The following is a 21,103-nucleotide window of genomic DNA, read 5'->3' as shown; positions in this document are numbered from 1 at the left end:
CACCTATGTCCCCTAAATTCTAAGTATGGGATGCAACAACACATGACATGCACACAATTGCTCCTCAGGACTCTGGGCAAGCAAGGGAAGGAGCGAGCAGACTCCTCAGGACTCTGGGCAGGCAAGGGAAGGAGCGAGCAGACTCCTCAGGACTCTGGGCAGGCAAGGGAAGGAGCGAGCAGACTCCTCAGGACTCTGGGCAGGCAAGGGAAGGAGCGAGCAGACTCCTCAGGACTCTGGGCAGGCAAGGGAAGGAGCGAGCAGACTCCTCAGGACTCTGGGCAGGCAAGGGAAGGAGCGAGCAGACTCCTCAGGACTCTGGGCAGGCAAGGGAAGGAGCGAGCAGACTCCTCAGGACTCTGGGCAGGCAAGGGAAGGAGCGAGCAGACTCCTCAGGACTCTGGGCAGGCAAGGGAAGGAGCGAGCAGACTCCTCAGGACTCTGGGCAGGCAAGGGAAGGAGCGAGCAGACTCCTCAGGACTCTGGGCAGGCAAGGGAAGGAGCGAGCAGACTCCTCAGGACTCTGGGCAGGCAAGGGAAGGAGCGAGCAGACTCCTCAGGACTCTGGGCAGGCAAGGGAAGGAGCGAGCAGACTCCTCAGGACTCTGGGCAAGCAAGGGAAGGAGCGAGCAGACTCCTCAGGACTCTGGGCAAGCAAGGGAAGGAGCGAGCAGACTCCTCAGGACTCTGGGCAAGCAAGGGAAGGAGCGAGCAGACTCCTCAGGACTCTGGGCAAGCAAGGGAAGGAGCGAGCAGACTCCTCAGGACTCTGGGCAAGCAAGGGAAGGAGCGAGCAGACTCCTCAGGACTCTGGGCAAGCAAGGGAAGGAGCGAGCAGACTCCTCAGGACTCTGGGCAAGCAAGGGAAGGAGCGAGCAGACTCCTCAGGACTCTGGGCAAGCAAGGGAAGGAGCGAGCAGACTCCTCAGGACTCTGGGCAAGCAAGGGAAGGAGCGAGCAGACTCCTCAGGACTCTGGGCAAGCAAGGGAAGGAGCGAGCAGACTCCTCAGGACTCTGGGCAAGCAAGGGAAGGAGCGAGCAGACTCCTCAGGACTCTGGGCAAGCAAGGGAAGGAGCGAGCAGACTCCTCAGGACTCTGGGCAAGCAAGGGAAGGAGCGAGCGGACTCCTCAGGAATTTGAGCAAGCAAGGGAAGGAGCGAGCGAACTCCTCAGGAATCTGGGCAAGCAAGGGAAGGAGCGATCAGACTCCTCAGGAATCTGAGCAAGCAAGAGAAGGAGCGAGCAGACTCCTCTGGACGCTGGGCAAGCAAAGTAAAGAGCGAGCGGACTCCTCAGGACGTTGGGCAAGCAAAGGAAGGAGCGAGCGGACTCAGGAATCTGGGCAAGCAAGGGAAGGAGCAAGCAGACTCCTCAGGACGCTGGGCAAGCAAAGGAAGGAGAAGGCGGACTCCTCAGGACGCTGGGCAAGCAAGGGAAGGAGAGAGCGAATTCCTCAGGACGCTGGGCAAGCAAGGGAAGGAGAGAGCAAATTCCTCAGGACTCTGGGCAAGCAAGGAAAGGAGCGAGCGGATTCCTCAGGACACTGGGCGAGCAAGGGAAGGAGCGAGCGGATTCCTCAGGACACTGGGTGAGCAAGGGAAGGAGCGAGCGGATTCCTCAGGACACTGGGTGAGCAAGGGAAGGAGCGAGCGGATTCCTCAGGACACTGGGTGAGCAAGGGAAGGAGCGAGCGGATTCCTCAAGACGCTGGGCAAGCAAAGTAAAGAGCGAGCAGACATAATGACCGTCACCCAGCTTTTCAAAAAAAAAAAAAAAAACAGAAGCTGCCGGGTCATGGACAAGAGTATATGTTCGTAACACATGAGTAAACACAGCGTCCTGGGAGCATGCGGCTTGTATGCGAGCGGCCAGCCCGGGAACTGAGGCCCCTTTCTTAATTCAGGTGGCAGAGTCAATGGGGGCTCTGTGGGAGAAGCATGCAGTCACCTTGCTGTGAATTTCACATCAGCGCCGGGGTCCAAGGCGACTTCAGGATGCCCCGTGCCGGGGTGTAACATGCCATGACGGACACTTCTCACCAGCCCATCAGTCACTACCAACATCTGCACTGTCATGGGCATTGTTTTTTTTGTTTTTTTATTGCTCTAGAAATTAGATGTTATTACATAACTCTTCCCTCTGTAACCGTATCAGCGCCACCGAGACCTTAAGGACAAAAAGTACCAGACGGGCAACCTGTCCGGCACCGACACATGGCACTGAGCAACTGAGAACTGGACCCAACTTTGTGTTATTTTTCTGGTGACAGATGTAGGAAGGCTTTTTTTGTACTCTGGAGTGACACCATTCATTTTTAAAAAATAAAATGTTCTGAAAAACAGAAATTAAAACAAATTTTAAAAAAATCCAAATATACTGTACTATTACTACAAATGGAGGAAAAAGGATAATAAAATTCCGCCGTTATTTGGGTTTTGTTTTTACGTCGTTGTACGGTAAATATGGTAAAGGGATCCTACAAGTCAGTATGATTCCAGCATTAAGCGTACGCTTATTTTTTACTTATCTTAAAAAAAATAAATAAAATAAAAATTTAAAAAATTAAATCAAAAATTAGATTTTCTGTAAATATTTGTTTTCTCATTGACGCAGCCGTACGGGGGTTTGCCTTTTCCGTAACGCATTGTAATTTCCACCCGAGAGCAGTGCTAGAGATCTACCAGGCAGGTACGGAGGGCACACGCCAAATATCACCCCAACACACAAGGGGGTCCGGCTCAGATCTAAAGGTTGGTTACCATGACGACCAAGTGTTCTCGATGGAGAGAGGCGCAGACCCCTGGGAACTGTGGCAGCCTGGGAAACGCGTGGAACAGAACGAGCAGCCATGTACAGATGGTGATACACATACATACACGTGCCGCACACATCAGGGTGCCGTTCCTTTAAGAGGGTCATGATGGCAGTATGTGGAATCTCCCGCATCTGGCCGTGCGCATGGTTGGTGTGGTCCAGAAGGTAAATCTGGTCCCTATGATCACAGGGCACTTACTAGAATTACTAATACAAGAAGTCACAGCGGGCCTCCGCCGCATGCCGCTTTACATGTGCAGTATGGCACGGTCAGACGAGGAGGGAGAGGTAGTGGGATCTGAGTGTGGTACGTCCATCTCAGTATGGCAAGGTCAGAGTGTGGCATCGTTGTGGGTGGGGGGGGATCTGAGTTGGGCACTGTTTTGGGGAGGTCGGTGGGATCTGTGTGTGGCATCGTTGTGGGTGGGGATGGGGGGGCAGCGTTTCGGGGAGGATGGTGCAAACTGTGGGGGACTGCGGGATCTGAGTGTAGCACCGCTGTAGAGGACCCATGAGTGGCACCTATTTGGGCACGCTAGTAATCATGGCCTGTTATGTACCTGCAGATCCTCTCCCGATGTGTCAGCTCTTATATAATATGGAGAAATACGAGAAGTATGCAGAACACAAACACAAAGCCCAGCGCCGCGCCCAGTGTCACACTCACCATCACCTGCAAGCCCAAAATAAGAGCACAAACGAGAAAACCAAGGGGCACCTCATCAACATGTCCAAGAGCACGGGGGGAGACCCACAGCCATCCCGACCCACAGGACCAGGAGCACGGGGGGAGACCCACAGACATCCCGACCCACAGGACCAGGAGCACGGGGGAGACCCACAGAAATCCCGACCCACAGGACCAGGAGCACGGGGGAGACCCACAGACATCCCGACCCACAGGACCAGGAGCACGGGGGAGACCCACAGAAATCCCGACCCACAGGACCAGGAGCACGGGGGAGACCCACAGACATCCCGACCCACAGGACCAGGAGCACCGGGGAGACCCACAGACATCCCGACCCACAGGACCAGGAGCACGGGGGAGACACACAGACATCCCGACCCACAGGACCAGGAGCACGGGGGAGACCCACAGACATCCCGACCCACAGGACCAGGAGCACGGGGGAGACCCACAGACATCCCGACCCACAGGACCAGGAGCACGGGGGAGACCCACAGACATCCCGACCCACAGGACCAGGAGCACGGGGGAGACCCACAGACATCCCGACCCACAGGACCAGGAGCACGGGGGAGACCCACAGACATCCCGACCCACAGGACCAGGAGCACGGGGGGAGACCCACAGACATCCCGACCCACAGGACCAGGAGCACGGGGGAGACCCACAGACATCCCGACCCACAGGACCAGGAGCACGGGGAGACCCACAGCCACCCCGACCCACAGGACCAGGAGCACGGGGGAGACCCACAGACATCCCGACCCACAGGACCAGGAGCACGGGGGAGACCCACAGACATCCCGACCCACAGGACCAGGAGCACGGGGAGACCCACAGCCACCCCGACCCACAGGACCAGGAGCACGGGGGAGACCCACAGACATCCCGACCCACAGGACCAGGAGCACGGGGAGACCCACAGCCACCCCGACCCACAGGACCAGGAGCACGGGGGAGACGCACAGACATCCCGACCCACAGGACCAGGAGCACGGGGGAGACCCACAGACATCCCGACCCACAGGGGAAGACACAGACCTCCCACCCTACCAGATCAGTTTGTGCCGTGGCACTGTGGAGTTAACCTATCCCAGGCTGAGGAGTTACCCCTTCCATTTGTCAGTAGTATTAATACCGCAATATGCCGCTACCATCAGTACACGTGACGGACACTGGAGATCACTAGTGTTTGTCTCAGGATTAGAGCTCTACATACCATAAATGCGCGCAGTCCAGAATCTTATAATCCAGAAATTCTGATAGTACAGCACATAATCTCACACAGATCAATAGACTGAGGCTCCGGGGCCTGAGCAGACCATAATCTATAGGCTGTTACATAATCATTTTATAATCCAGAACATCTGATACTGGTAATAAAGAGCCTAATGTCACCCAGGATTGCGTCCTGACATGATGCCGCTATAACGGGAGCCCCCAAACATGAAACACTAGTATAGGCCAGATTAGCAATACAGCACAGCAGTTACCCATAGCAACCAATCAGAATCCAGCTCTCATCCCTCCGAGGCCGTCTGGAGAATGAGAGCAGCAATCTGATTTGCTGCTCCAATAAAACCACAAAATATGGAGGAATCTGTATGGGTTGTTGCCTAGCAACAAGTGCAGGATGGGAGTCAGGGGTTGCAGACGGGCTTCTTGCACCAAAGGGGACCACTTTGCCCCTCAGAAATGCTGATGTGTATTAGTGACAGGACACGTTATCGACGGGGGCCACAAAATGGCTCCAGCGCGATCATTTACATAACAAAAAGGTGACTAGTTTGACCAATCACTTTGGGTCAGGGGGGATGAAAACAAGCTGCTGATCACTGAGCGATCTACAGGTTTCTAACCATGGCGCCCCCGCAGGGCAAACAAGGTAGTACAGCGTGAAATGTTCAGCACTGACACATTTCACATCCAGACCGCAGACGCCGTATAGTGGAGCTTCCTACAAACCCACTATGCTTGCCACATTCCTCATCTTTGCAGTCCCATGCAAAAAAAAACCGTGATATCGCAATGCACTGTACAAAGACTCCACAGCCGTCCGTGTAACACATATGGACCCCACCGGCCTCAGCAACACATGAGATAATAGCATTTTATGGAACTAGTGTCCCTTCAAATACTACAATATTTTTTCTTCCCCCCTTTTATAGATTTATGGAAATTTTAGGCGCACAAAAAAATAAATAAAGTTTGTCTGTTTTAAATAGATTAAATTCATAGAACGGTATGACATAAAAGACAAACAAAAAACTTTTTCCTCTTAAAGTGCAAAGAAAAATGTGACTTCTTAGCTACATTATAATACCATACATAAGTTACAAAAAAGCCCTGTAAAAAATAAAATTAGTGTCATAATATATATATCATATTTTTTAATATAATATGCTATAATATAAAAAAGTGCAAAAAGTGTCAGTCCTATAAAATCGTAAAAAAAAAAAAAAACTTTTTTCCCCTTAAAGTAGCTAAAAAGCAAAGAGAAATGTGATTGCTTTTGATTAGATTGTCTTAAATTTTTTTTTTTTTTTTTTTTGCTTTATAAGAAAAAAAACTTTCCTTTGTTAAAAAAAAAAAATTAAGACTTAAACAAAGGAAAGTTTTTTCTTATACAGCAAAAAAAAAAAAAAAAAAAAAAAAAAAGGATTTTTTTTCTCCCCATCTTGGCCAATGGCTGCACTTACTGGCTGGGGTCATCAGACGCTGCTCCTAGCACACCCTTGCAGGAGGACGAGGACCTCGCACTGATGGCTTTTCTGGTAGAACGAGTACTGTGGGGTTTTTGTTTTTCACCCTGGGCCCGATCTGTCCCCCCCCCCGGGCATCCTTTTAATAGCAGGGTCAGATACGACTGGTTCTGCTACAACTGACTAGATAGAAGCAGTAAAATCTAGACCTAAAATAACAAAATTTTCTCCCCGGAGGAGCAGAAAAATCACTTGACCAAAAGTAGTTTTAATTTTCTATAAAAAAAAAAAAAAAAAATTTAATGTTTTTCCAAAAAGATTCGCACCTTTTTGGAAAAATATTTGGAATTGGGCCCTCAATGGTTGATAACTTTTAATGGCCAACTGAGAAGGTGGTAACACATTGCAGCTTTCCAGACTACTCAGGTCTCTACATCAGGCATAGACTAATACAAAATCTGAAGAATCACATATTTATACACAAGACAGCACAGAAATAACACAATAGATGAGACAAGTGAAAGCAGAACTATCATTATGGGGAGAGGGAGAAACATAAATATTGGAACAGTTCATAGATAAGGAGTGTGAAAGTTTTATTGCCCTCTGATTGGGGTCTGGTTCTGTGTTGTGATGCCCCCAGAAGGTCTGAATATGTATAAATATGTGACTTCAGATTTTGTATTAGTCTACGCCTGATGAAGAGACCTGAGTAGTCTGGAAAGCTTACAATGTGTTACCATCTTTTCAGGTAGCCATTAAACGGTATCAACCACTGAGGACTCTCAATCCTGAATATTTTTCTATCTACTGGCTAACACGGTACAAAGATATACATCTTTCCTGTAGCAACTTTTTGAAAATTTTTAGTTTACAACAATTTGGCTCAAATATTAAGACAAAAAAAAAAAAATCTTGTTTATAAATAATGTGTAAAAAAAAAAAATATATATATATCTGAATTGACCTCTGACCCTTCACCACATACTACTATATGAGACCACTACCGCATCCTGTGCATACTTGACGGACCCGTTTACATTCGTGTTCTTGTTTTGTTTTTTCTAACCAATCAGCGTTTATAACAGGATATAACACTTCCACACACAAGATACGGCCCACCCCATGTCACCCTCTCACATAGAGGGTCTCCGGTAAGTTCTATGTCAGGGGATTCCGTCCTATGACAACTCTGACGGTATCACTCAGCCTTCACTGGATTCCACTCACCCCACTGTACGGAGCCTCCCCAGCCGGGCTGATACCAGAGAACAATAGTCTGCATTTCATTGGAAAGAAGACACAGATGAGGCAGAGCGAGCATGTCTCATCACAATCCCACAGACCCCAAACCCACAGGACGGTGTCTGCAACCAACCCGCCAGCTGCTACCAGACTACAACTCCCAGCATCTGCACATTTCCCTGTTGTACCACACTGCACAAAGAGAGAAGGGGCAGAGTGGGGGACACCACACTGCGCAAAGAGAGAAGGGGCTCAGTGGGGGACACCACACTGCGCAAAGAGAGAAGGGGCTCAGTGGGGGACACCACACTGCTCAAAGGGAGAAGGGGCTCAGTGGGGGACACCACACTGCTCAAAGGGAGAAGGGGCAGAGTGGGGGACACCACACTGCGCAAAGAGAGAAGGGGCAGAGTGGGGGTCACCACACTGCGCAAAGAGAGAAGGGGCAGAGTGGGGGACACCATACTGCGCAAAGGGAGAAGGGGCAGAGTGGGGGACACCATACTGCGCAAAGAGAGAAGGGGCTCAGTGGGGGACACCACACTGCTCAAAGGGAGAAGGGGCTCAGTGGGGGACACCACACTGCGCAAAGAGAGAAGGGGCTCAGTGGGGGACACCACACTGCTCAAAGGGAGAAGGGGCTCAGTGGGGGACACCACACTGCTCAAAGGGAGAAGGGGCAGAGTGGGGGACACCACACTGCGCAAAGAGAGAAGGGGCAGAGTGGGGGTCACCACACTGCGCAAAGAGAGAAGGGGCAGAGTGGGGGACACCATACTGCGCAAAGGGAGAAGGGGCAGAGTGGGGGACACCATACTGCGCAAAGAGAGAAGGGGCTCAGTGGGGGACACCACACTGCTCAAAGGGAGAAGGGGCTCAGTGGGGGACACCACACTGCGCAAAGAGAGAAGGGGCAGAGTGGGGGTCACCACACAGCGCAAAGAGAGAAGGGGCAGAGTGGGGGACACCATACTGCGCAAAGGGAGAAGGGGCAGAGTGGGGGACACCATACTGCGCAAAGAGAGAAGGGGCTCAGTGGGGGACACCACACTGCTCAAAGGGAGAAGGGGCTCAGTGGGGGACACCACACTGCGCAAAGAGAGAAGGGGCTCAGTGGGGGACACCACACTGCTCAAAGGGAGAAGGGGCTCAGTGGGGGACACCACACTGCTCAAAGGGAGAAGGGGCAGAGTGGGGGACACCACACTGCGCAAAGAGAGAAGGGGCAGAGTGGGGGTCACCACACTGCGCAAAGAGAGAAGGGGCAGAGTGGGGGACACCATACTGCGCAAAGGGAGAAGGGGCAGAGTGGGGGACACCATACTGCGCAAAGAGAGAAGGGGCTCAGTGGGGGACACCACACTGCTCAAAGGGAGAAGGGGCTCAGTGGGGGACACCACACTGCGCAAAGAGAGAAGGGGCAGAGTGGGGGTCACCACACAGCGCAAAGAGAGAAGGGGCAGAGTGGGGGACACCATACTGCGCAAAGGGAGAAGGGGCAGAGTGGGGGACACCACACTGCGCAAAGAGAGAAGGGGCAGAGTGGGGGACACCACACTGCGCAAGGGGAGAAGGGGCAGAGTGGGGGACACCACACTGCGCAAGGGGAGAAGGGGCAGAGTGGGGGACACCACACTGCGCAAGGGGAGAAGGGGCTGAGTGGGGGACACCACACTGCGCAAGGGGAGAAGGGGCTGAGTGGGGGACACCACACTGCGCAAGGGGAGAAGGGGCAGAGTGGGGGTCACCACACTGCGCAAAGAGAGAAGGGGCAGAGTTGGGGTCACCACACTGCGCAAAGAGAGAAGGGGCAGAGTGGGGGACACCATACTGCGCAAAGGGAGAAGGGGCAGAGTGGGGGACACCATACTGCGCAAGGGGAGAAGGGGCTGAGTGGGGGACACCACACTGCGCAAGGGGAGAAGGGGCTGAGTGGGGGACACCACACTGCGCAAAGAGAGAAGGGGCAGAGTGGGGGTCACCACACTGCGCAAAGAGAGAAGGGGCAGAGTGGGGGTCACCACACTGCGCAAAGAGAGAAGGGGCAGAGTGGGGGACACCATACTGCGCAAAGGGAGAAGGGGCAGAGTGGGGGACACCACACTGCGCAAGGGGAGAAGGGGCTGAGTGGGGGACACCACACGGCGCAAGGGGAGAAGGGGCTGAGTGGGGGACACCACACTGCGCAAAGAGAGAAGGGGCAGAGTGGGGGTCACCACACTGCGCAAAGAGAGAAGGGGCAGAGTGGGGGACACCATACTGCGCAAAGAGAGAAGGGGCAGAGTGGGGGACACCATACTGCGCAAAGAGAGAAGGGGCTCAGTGGGGGACACCACACTGCTCAAAGGGAGAAGGGGCTCAGTGGGGGACACCACACTGCGCAAGGGGAGAAGGGGCTCAGTGGGGGACACCACACTGCGCAAAGAGAGAAGGGGCAGAGTGGGGGACACCACACTGCTCAAAGGGAGAAGGGGCTCAGTGGGGGACACCACACTGCGCAAAGAGAGAAGGGGCTCAGTGGGGGACACCACACTGCTCAAAGGGAGAAGGGGCTCAGTGGGGGACACCACACTGCGCAAAGAGAGAAGGGGCAGAGTGGGGGTCACCACACTGCGCAAAGAGAGAAGGGGCAGAGTGGGGGACACCACACTGCGCAAAGAGAGAAGGGGCTCAGTGGGGGACACCACACTGCTCAAAGGGAGAAGGGGCTCAGTGGGGGACACCACACTGCGCAAGGGGAGAAGGGGCTGAGTGGGGGACACCACACTGCGCAAGGGGAGAAGGGGCTGAGTGGGGGACACCACACTGCGCAAGGGGAGAATGGGCTGAGTGGGGGACACCACACTGCGCAAAGAGAGAAGGGGCAGAGTGGGGGTCACCACACTGCGCAAAGAGAGAAGGGGCAGAGTGGGGGACACCATACTGCGCAAAGAGAGAAGGGGCAGAGTGGGGGACACCATACTGCGCAAAGAGAGAAGGGGCTCAGTGGGGGACACCACACTGCTCAAAGGGAGAAGGGGCTCAGTGGGGGACACCACACTGCGCAAGGGGAGAAGGGGCTCAGTGGGGGACACCACACTGCGCAAGGGGAGAAGGGGCAGAGTGGGGGACACCACACTGCTCAAAGGGAGAAGGGGCTCAGTGGGGGACACCACACTGCGCAAAGAGAGAAGGGGCTCAGTGGGGGACACCACACTGCTCAAATGGAGAAGGGGCTCAGTGGGGGACACCACACTGCGCAAAGAGAGAAGGGGCAGAGTGGGGGACACCACACTGCGCAAAGAGAGAAGGGGCAGAGTGGGGGACACCATACTGCGCAAAGAGAGAAGGGGCTCAGTGGGGGACACCACACTGCTCAAAGGGAGAAGGGGCTCAGTGGGGGACACCACACTGCGCAAGGGGAGAAGGGGCTCAGTGGGGGACACCACACTGCGCAAAGAGAGAAGGGGCAGAGTGGGGGACACCACACTGCTCAAAGGGAGAAGGGGCTCAGTGGGGGACACCACACTGCGCAAAGAGAGAAGGGGCTCAGTGGGGGACACCACACTGCTCAAAGGGAGAAGGGGCTCAGTGGGGGACACCACACTGCGCAAAGAGAGAAGGGGCAGAGTGGGGGTCACCACACTGCGCAAAGAGAGAAGGGGCAGAGTGGGGGACACCACACTGCGCAAAGAGAGAAGGGGCTCAGTGGGGGACACCACACTGCGCAAAGAGAGAAGGGGCTCAGTGGGGGACACCACACTGCTCAAAGGGAGAAGGGGCAGAGTGGGGGACACCACACTGCGCAAGGGGAGAAGGGGCTGAGTGGGGGACACCACACTGCGCAAAGAGAGAAGGGGCTCAGTGGGGGACACCACACTGCTCAAAGGGAGAAGGGGCAGAGTGGGGGACACCACACTGCGCAAGGGGAGAAGGGGCTGAGTGGGGGACACCACACTGCGCAAGGGGAAAAGGGGCTGAGTGGGGGACACCACACTGCGCAAAGAGAGAAGGGGCTCAGTGGGGGACACCACACTGCTCAAAGGGAGAAGGGGCAGAGTGGGGGACACCACACTGCGCAAGGGGAGAAGGGGCTGAGTGGGGGACACCACACTGCGCAAGGGGAGAAGGGGCTGAGTGGGGGACACCATATATCACACATTGTATATATTTCTCTGCACACTCCTCCGTCCTCCCGGCGGCTTTCACTCACCGCATGGCTGCAGATGGAAGACTCTCCTGGCCGTTGCCATCTCTCCTCAGCTGTGTATCACCTCGTCCTCCTCCGCTCCATCTTGCCACTATAAGTTTCCTTTTTTTTTTTTTAGGAGGATCAGCAAAGTCCAACCCCCGGTATAGTGAGGGAGGAGGAGGAGGACACCAGCCCCGCACCGCCCAGGAAACCGCCTGTGTGCTCCGCGGCCCCCTGTGTACCCCCACCCCGCCTGTGTGCTCTGCTCCGCGGCCCCCTGTGTACCCCCACCCCGCTTGTGTGCGCTGCTCCGCGGCCGTCCTGTGTACCCCCACCCCGCTTGTGTGCGCTGCTCCGCGGCCCCCTGTGTACCCCCACCCCGCCTGTGTGCTCTGCTCCGCAGCCCCCTGTGTACCCCACCCCGCCTGTGTGCGCTGCTCCGCGGCCGTCCTGTGTACCCCCACCCCGCTTGTGTGCGCTGCTCCGCGGCCCCCTGTGTATCCCCACCCCGCCTGTGTGCGCTGCTCCGCGGCCCCCTGTGTACCCCCACCCCGCCTGTGTGCGCTGCTCCGCAGCCCCCTGTGTACCCCACCCCGCCTGTGTGCGCTGCTCCGCAGCCATCCTGTGTACCCCCACCCCGCTTGTGTGCGCTGCTCCGCGGCCCCCTGTGTATCCCCACCCCGCCTGTGTGCGCTGCTCCGCGGCCCCCTGTGTACCCCCACCCCGCCTGTGTGCGCTGCTCCGCAGCCCCCTGTGTACCCCACCCCGCCTGTGTGCGCTGCTCCGCGGCCGTCCTGTGTACCCCCACCCCGCTTGTGTGCGCTGCTCCGCGGCCCCCTGTGTATCCCCACCCCGCCTGTGTGCGCTGCTCCGCGGCCCCCTGTGTACCCCCACCCCGCCTGTGTGCGCTGCTCCGCGGCCGTCCTGTGTACCCCCACCCCGCCTGTGTGCGCTGCTCCGCGGCCGTCCTGTGTACCCCCACCCCGCTTGTGTGCGCTGCTCCGCGGCCCCCTGTGTACCCCCACCCCGCTTGTGTGCGCTGCTCCGCGGCCGTCCTGTGTACCCCCACCCCGCCTGTGTGCACTGCTCCGCGGCCGTCCTGTGTACCCCCACCCCGCCTGTGTGCGCTGCTCCGCGGCCGTCCTGTGTACCCCCACCCCGCTTGTGTGCGCTGCTCCGCGGCCCCCTGTGTATCCCCACCCCGCCTGTGTGCGCTGCTCCGCGGCCCCCTGTGTACCCCCACCCCGCCTGTGTGCTCTGCTTCGCGGCCCCCTGTGTACCCCCACCCCGCCTGTGTGCTCTGCTCCGCGGCCCCCTGTGTACCCCCACCCCGCTTGTGTGCACTGCTCCGCAGCCATCCTGTGTACCCCCACCCCGCCTGTGTGCTCTGCGGCCCCCTGTGTACCCCCACCCCGCCTGTGTGCTCTGCGGCCCCCTGTGTACCCCCACCCCGCCTGTGTGCTCTGCGGCCCCCTGTGTACCCCCACCCCGCCTGTGTGCTCTGCGGCCCCCTGTGTACCCCCACCCCGCCTGTGTGCTCTGCGGCCCCCTGTGTACCCCCACCCCGCCTGTGTGCTCTGCGGCCCCCTGTGTACCCCCACCCCGCCTGTGTGCTCTGCGGCCCCCTGTGTACCCCCACCCCGCCTGTGTGCTCTGCGGCCCCCTGTGTACCCCCACCCCGACTGTGTGCTCTGCGGCCCCCTGTGTACCCCCACCCCGACTGTGTGCTCTGCGGCCCCCTGTGTACCCCCACCCCACCTGTGTGCTCTGCTCTGCGGCCGTCCTGTGTACCCCCCCACCCCGCCTGTGTGCGCTGCTCCGCGGCCCCCTGTGTACCCCCCACCCCGCCTGTGTGCGCTGCTCCGCGGCCGTCCTGTGTACCCCCACCCCGCCTGTGTGCGCTGCTCCGCGGCCGTCCTGTGTACCCCCACCCCGCCTGTGTGCGCTGCTCCGCGGCCGTCCTGTGTATCCCCACCCCGCCTGAGTGCGCTGCTCCGCGGCCCCCTGTGTACCCCCACCCCGCCTGTGTGCTCTGCTCCGCGGCCGTCCTGTGTACCCCCCACCCCGCCTGTGTGCGCTGCTCCGCAGCCCCCTGTGTACCCCCGCCTGTGTGCGCTGCTCCGCGGCCGTCCTGTGTACCCCCACCCCGCTTGTGTGCGCTGCTCCGCGGCCGTCCTGTGTATCCCCACCCCGCCTGTGTGCGCTGCTCCGCGGCCCCCTGTGTATCCCCACCCCGCCTGTGTGCGCTGCTCCGCGGCCCCCTGTGTACCCCCACCCCGCCTGTGTGCTCTGCTCCGCGGCCCCCTGTGTACCCCCACCCCGCTTGTGTGCACTGCTCCGCAGCCATCCTGTGTACCCCCCACCCCGCCTGTGTGCTCTGCGGCCCCCTGTGTACCCCCACCCCGCCTGTGTGCACTGCTCCGCGGCCCCCTGTGTACCCCCACCCCGCCTGTGTGCTCTGCTCCGCGGCCCCCTGTGTACCCCCACCCCGCTTGTGTGTACTGCTCCGCAGCCATCCTGTGTACCCCCACCCCGCCTGTGTGCTCTGCGGCCCCCTGTGTACCCCCACCCCGCCTGTGTGCTCTGCGGCCCCCTGTGTACCCCCACCCCGCCTGTGTGCTCTGCGGCCCCCTGTGTACCCCCACCCCAACTGTGTGCGCTGCTCCACGGCCGTCCTGTGTACCCCCACCCCACCTGTGTGCTCTGCTCCGCGGCCGTCCTGTGTACCCCCCCACCCCGCCTGTGTGCTCTGCTCCGCGGCCGTCCTGTGTACCCCCCACCCCGCCTGTGTGCGCTGCTCCGCGGCCGTCCTGTGTACCCCCACCCCGCTTGTGTGCGCTGCTCCGCGGCCGTCCTGTGTACCCCCACCCCGCTTGTGTGCGCTGCTCCGCGGCCGTCCTGTGTATCCCCACCCCGCCTGTGTGCGCTGCTCCGCGGCCCCCTGTGTACCCCCACCCCGCCTGTGTGCGCTGCTCCGCGGCCCCCTGTGTACCCCCACCCCGCCTGTGTGCGCTGCTCCGCGGCCGTCCTGTGTACCCCCACCCCGCCTGTGTGCGCTGCTCCGCAGCCGTCCTGTGTACCCCACCCCACCTGTGTGCGCTGCTCCGCGGCCCCCTGTGTACCCCCACCCCGCCTGTGTGCTCTGCTCCGCGGCCGTCCTGTGTACCCCCCCACCCCGCCTGTGTGCGCTGCTCCGCAGCCGTCCTGTGTACCCCCACCCCGCTTGTGTGCGCTGCTCCGCGGCCGTCCTGTGTACCCCCACCCCGCTTGTGAGCTCTGCTCCGCGGCCCCCTGTGTACCCCCACCCCGCCTGTGTGCTCCGCGGCCGTCCTGTGTACCCCCACCCCGCCTGTGTGCGCTGCTCCGCGGCCCCCTGTGTACCCCCACCCCGCCTGTGTGCGCTGCTCCGTGGCCCCCTGTGTACCCCCACCCCGCCTGTGTGCTCTGCTCCACGGCCCCCTGTGTACCCCCACCCCGCCTGTGTGCACTGCTTCGCGGCCCCCTGTGTACCCCCACCCCGCCTGTGTGCTCTGCTCCGCGGCCCCCTGTGTACCCCCACCCCGCTTGTGTGCACTGCTCCGCAGCCATCCTGTGTACCCCCACCCCGCCTGTGTGCTGTGTACCCCCACCCCGCCTGTGTGCTCTGCTCCGCGGCCCCCTGTGTACCCCCACCCCGCCTGTGTGCTCTGCGGCCCCCTGTGTACCCCCACCCCGCCTGTGTGCTCTGCGGCCCCCTGTGTACCCCCACCCCGCCTGTGTGCTCTGCGGCCCCCTGTGTACCCCCACCCCGACTGTGTGCGCTGCTCCACAGCCGTCCTGTGTACCCCCACCCCACCTGTGTGCTCTGCTCCGCGGCCGTCCTGTGTACCCCCCCACCCCGCCTGTGTGCGCTGCTCCGCGGCCCCCTGTGTACCCCCCACCCCGCCTGTGTGCGCTGCTCCGCGGCCGTCCTGTGTACCCCCACCCCGCCTGTGTGCGCTGCTCCGCGGCCGTCCTGTGTACCCCCACCCCGCCTGTGTGCGCTGCTCCGCGGCCGTCCTGTGTATCCCCACCCCGCCTGAGTGCGCTGCTCCGTGTACCCCCACCCCGCCTGTGTGCTCTGCTCCGCGGCCGTCCTGTGTACCCCCCACCCCGCCTGTGTGCGCAGCTCCGCAGCCCCCTGTGTACCCCCCACCCCGCCTGTGTGCGCTGCTCCGCAGCCCCCTGTGTACCCCCCACCCCGCCTGTGTGCTCTGCTCCGCGGCCGTCCTGTGTACCCCCCACCCCGCCTGTGTGCGCTGCTCCGCAGCCCCCTGTGTACCCCCACCCCGCCTGTGCACTGCTCCGCAGCCCCCTGTGTACCCCCCACCCCGCCTGTGTGCTCTGCTCCGCGGCCGTCCTGTGTACCCCCCACCCCGCCTGTGTGCGCTGCTCCGCAGCTGTCCTGTGCTATGTACCCCAGTGCCCCTATAATGACTGACATCCACAGTGCCCCCATAATAGTATACATAACTGAATTTGATGAGACATAAGGAATGTGGATGGAATGTGCAGAGTTCTCGGACCTTCGTGTGCACACGGCACATACAGAGCGAGCGGCTCCTGCTCCGCAGAGCATCCCGCCAGTGATTGACAGCTCCCTTATTGCGGCTCCCTGGGTGATAATGTGCCAGTAATGGTCCTATAATAGTCAGAGAGTGATAATGCTGCCTCCAGGCTGCGGTCTTATCCACTCGCACAAATACTGCAGCACTTTGTCACCGCTCTGCACACTGTTGTACCAACATAACTGTGCACTAGATGCGCTGTGTACAGTAAACGCGCGGAGCGCGGGCCTGAGCCTGCCGAGGACGCAGCACTGGATCGTCATTACTTCCGAAACAAAACCATAGAGGGGGTATGATATTAGCCAAGTGGGTGTGACGGAGGCTGTATGTTATTAGCCATGTGGAGCAGGCATCCTGGCGGTTATTAGATATCATTGACGTTCTATAAATATGATCTTGGTCCTGTGGTCTGCACTGTGGGTCCAGGGTATGCACTGTGGACCCTATAGATGTGATCTGGGCCCTGTGCTGCGGTCCCTGTGGTCTGTGCTGCGGTCCCTGTGGTCTGTGCTGCGGTCCCTGTGGTCTGTGCTGCGGTCCCTGTGGTCTGTGCTGCGGTCCCTGTGGTCTGTGCTGTGGGCCCTGTGGTCTGTGCTCTGGACCCTGTGGTCTGTGCCCTGTGGTGTGCGCTGTGCTCTGGGTCCTGTGCTCTGGGTCCTGTGCTCTGGGCCCTGTGGTTCTGGGCCCTGTGGTCCTGTGGTTCTGGGCCCTGTGGTTCTGGGCCCTGTGGTCCTGGGCCCTGTGGTCCTGTGGTTCTGGGCCCTGTGGTCCTGTGGTTCTGGGCCCTGTGGTTCTGTGGTTCTGGGCCCTGTGGTTCTGTGGTTCTGGGCCCTGTGGTCCTGTGGTTCTGGGCCCTGTGGTCCTGTGGTTCTGGGCCCTGTGGTCCTGTGGTTCTGGGCCCTGTGGTTCTGGGCCCTGTGGTCCTGTGGTTCTGGGCCCTGTGGTTCTGGGTCCTGTGGTTCTGGGTCCTGTGGTTCTGGGCCCTGTGGTCCTGTGGTTCTGGGCCCTGTGGTCCTGGGCCCTGTGGTCCTGTGGTTCTGGGCCCTGTGGTTCTGGGCCCTGTGGTCCTGTGGTTCTGGGCTCTGGGCCCTGTGGTCTGGGCCCTGTGGTGTGCGCTGTGGGTCCTATGCATGTGATCTGGTTCCTGTGGCCAGAACCCGGATTACACCACCATAACTAAGCAAGCTACCCTTATGATGGCACTCCAATAACATGCGTGCCCCCTGCTGGTCGCTGTGCTCTCTGGTGACCCCAGGTGCTTCCACCCAGGGATCTGCTGTTTGTTTAACCCTTGTGGAGTTAATGGCGTAATCCCAGACATAGTGATACACACCACACATGTAAGCCTGGTCAATTAGGGGAATTATCTGGGATTACCGCAATGAAATCCCATAATCTCCGCCACTATGGACCCTGTGTGCATTGTGCCAGCGCTCCAGCTCTTCACTTTCACCAATGTTTGATTCTCCCAGACGTCGCCTGATCTCCAGGGAGACTCCGCTTCAATAATGCATGACACTAATATGGGGATTACAGGACCCCCCAGGGATAACGCGAGGCCATTACATCTCACCACAGCAAACATATCATTTCCTCATCAATCAACTGATGTGAATTCTGCCACCAGGAGTCAAGTTATGTGTATACAGGAGGGGGGGGCAGATTTAGGTAACTTATCTGACATTTTCACAGTTAGGCCATGTATTTTTTCCTAATGATGTGAGGAAACTTTGAAAAATAGAGTCTATAATTAAAACTCAACTTGGTATTATACTCCAGAGCTGCACTCACTATTCTGCTGGTGCAGTCACTGTGTACATACGTTACATTACTGATCCTGACTTACATCCTGTATTATACCCCAGAGCTGCACTCACTATTCTGCTGGTGCAGTCACTGTGTACATACATTACTGATCCTGACTTACATCCTGTATTATACTCCAGAGCTGCACTCACTATTCTGCTGGTGCTGTCACTGTGTACATACATTACATTACTGATCCTGAGTTACATCATGTATTATACCCCAGAGCTGCACTCACTATTCTGCTGGTGCAGTCACTGTGTACATACGTTACATTACTGATCCTGACTTACATCCTGTATTATACTCCAGAGCTGCACTCACTATTCTGCTGGTGCTGTCACTGTGTACATACATTACATTACTGATCCTGAGTTACATCATGTATTATACTCCAGAGCTGCACTCACTATTCTGCTGGTGCAGTCACTGTGTGTGTACATACATTACATTACTGATCCTGAGTTACATCCTGTATTATACTCCAGAGCTGCACTCACTATTCTGCTGGTGCAGTCACTGTGTACATACGTTACATTACTGATCCTGAGTTACATCCTGTATTATACCCCAGAGCTGCACTCACTATTCTGCTGGTGCAGTCACTGTGTACATACATTACATTACTGATCCTGAGTTACACCCTGTATGGCCGGTTTCACATTAGCGCTTTTTCAGCGCACGCACGGCCGGGGGTAGCTCCGCCCCCGAGCCGGCTCTCTGCCCGGCGTGCCCGCCCCTTGCTTGTAGCGCCGCCTACTAGCGGACATCGGCGCACCCTATCTTTAGCATAGGGTGCGCAGGCCGTGCGCTAGTTGCTCTTTGACCTGCGCTGCGCACCTTTGACGGTGCGCCGGGCGCGCCAAAATCAAACTTCGGATTTTGGCGCGCACGGCGCACCGTCAAAAGTGCGCAGCGCAGGTCAAAGCGCAACTAGCGCACGGCCTGCGCACGATCTGCGCACCCTATGCTAAAGATAGGGTGCGCCGATCGCAGGCGCCGCTGTCCGCTAGTAGGCGGCGCTACAAGCAAGGGGCGGGCACGCCGGGCAGAGAGCCGGCTCGGGGGCGGAGCTACCCCCGGCCGTGCATGCGCTGAAAAAGCGCTAATGTGAAACCGGCCTATTATACTCCAGAGCTGCACTCACTATTCTGCTGGTGTAGTCACTGTGTACATACATTACATTACTGATCCTGACTTACATCCTGTATTATACTCCAGAGCTGCACTCACTATTCTGCTGGTGCAGTCACTGTGTACATACATTACATTACTGATCCTGAGTTACATCATGTATTATACTACAGAACTGCACTCACTATTCTGCTGGTGCAGTCACTGTGTACATACATTACATTACTGATCCTGAGTTACACCCTGTATTATACTCCAGAGCTGCACTCACTATTCTGCTGGTGTAGTCACTGTGTACATACATTACATTACTGATCCAGAGTTACATCCTGTATTATACTCCAGAGCTGCACTCACTATTCTGCTGGTGCAGTCACTGTGTACATACATTACATTACTGATCCTGACTTACATCCTGTATTATACTCCAGAGCTGCACTCACTATTCTGCTGGTGCAGTCACTGTGTACATACATTACATTACTGATCCTGAGTTACATCATGTATTATACTACAGAACTGCACTCACTATTCTGCTGGTGCAGTCACTGTGTACATACATTACATTACTGATCCTGAGTTACACCCTGTATTATACTCCAGAGCTGCACTCACTATTCTGCTGGTGTAGTCACTGTGTACATACATTACATTACTGATCCAGAGTTACATCCTGTATTATACTCCAGAGCTGCACTCACTATTCTGCTGGTGCAGTCACTGTGTACATACATTACATTACTGATCCTGACTTACATCCTGTATTATACCCCAGAGCTGCACTCACTATTCTGCTGGTGCACTCACGGTGTACATACTGTACATTACTGATCCTGATTTACATCCTGTATTATACTCCAGAGCTGCACTCACTATTCTGCTGGTGCAGTCACTGTGTACATACATTACTGATCCTGAGTTACACCCTGTATTATACTCCAGAGCTGCACTCACTATTCTGCTGGTGTAGTCACTGTGTACATACATTACATTACTGATCCAGAGTTACATCCTGTATTATACTCCAGAGCTGCACTCACTATTCTGCTGGTGCACTCACTGTGTACATACATTACATTACTGATCCTGAGTTACATCCTGTATTATACCCCAGAGCTGCACTCACTATTCTGCTGGTGTAGTCACTGTGTACATACATTACATTACTGATCCTGAGTTACATCCTGTATTATACACTAGAGCTGCACTCACTATTCTGCTGGTGCAGTCACTGTGTACATACATTACATTACTGATCCTGAGTTACATCCTGTATTATACACTAGAGCTGCACTCACTATTCTGCTGGTGCACTCACTGTGTACATATACATTACATTACTGAGCCTGAGTTACATCCTGTATTATACTCCAGAGCTGCACTCACTATTCTGCTAGTTGTTGTTAGGAATAGTCGGAATAGTCCACAATGGTAATTGGTCAGGCCTTGGCGGCTGTGCCTCTGTGACTTCCATGTGTCCTGATGAGGTTACACACAGCGGTGGCCTCCTCACGGTCTGCACAGATCTCTCCACCTTGGTTGGCTGAGCAGATGTCTCGGATGAGTCATCATCAGGACAGAATTTCTGAGGATTCTTCTCTTCTTGGCTGATGGGTTTTTATAACTCAGCAGATTCCATCCTTCATTCTTTCACCTGCAGCTTTGTGTACAGAGCGGCTCCGGCTGCGTTTCACCTCGCATTCTCCAGATCACTATATACAGATGAAGAACTTGTACCAGCTGTACATACAGTGCCTTGAAAAAGTATTCAGACCCCGTGAACTTTTTCACATTGTTCACGTTACACCCACAACGGTAAATGTCTGTTGGGATTTTATGTCACATCAAGACCAAGTAGCCAGTGTGTGAGAAGTTAAAGGAAACGATGCAGGGTCTTCTAATCATTACAAAAATACAAATCTGAAAGTTTCTGCGTGCATATGTATTCAGCC

General features: G+C 56.9%; 1 protein-coding gene across 2 annotated transcripts in view; it reads right to left on the bottom strand.

Moving 5' to 3' along the window:
* The window catches only part of SLC4A11 (solute carrier family 4 member 11), a 115,365-nt gene extending 103,567 nt beyond the window's left edge, over positions 1-11,798 (bottom strand). For both annotated transcript variants that reach the window (XM_073586761.1, XM_073586763.1), the window contains exon 1: positions 11,647-11,798. In XM_073586761.1, coding sequence (XP_073442862.1) covers positions 11,647-11,686 — 40 coding nt within the window. In that variant the 5' untranslated portion in view covers positions 11,687-11,798. The remainder of the gene's footprint in view (positions 1-11,646) is intronic.
* Between the last annotated feature and the right edge of the window lie 9,305 nt (positions 11,799-21,103).

The sequence above is a fragment of the Dendrobates tinctorius genome, unplaced genomic scaffold (genome assembly GCF_039654945.1).
Source record: "Dendrobates tinctorius isolate UK_male_01 unplaced genomic scaffold, ASM3965494v1 ptg000095l, whole genome shotgun sequence".
NCBI lineage: Eukaryota > Metazoa > Chordata > Amphibia > Anura > Dendrobatidae > Dendrobates > Dendrobates tinctorius.
This window is presented reverse-complemented; position numbering and strand designations above follow the sequence as displayed.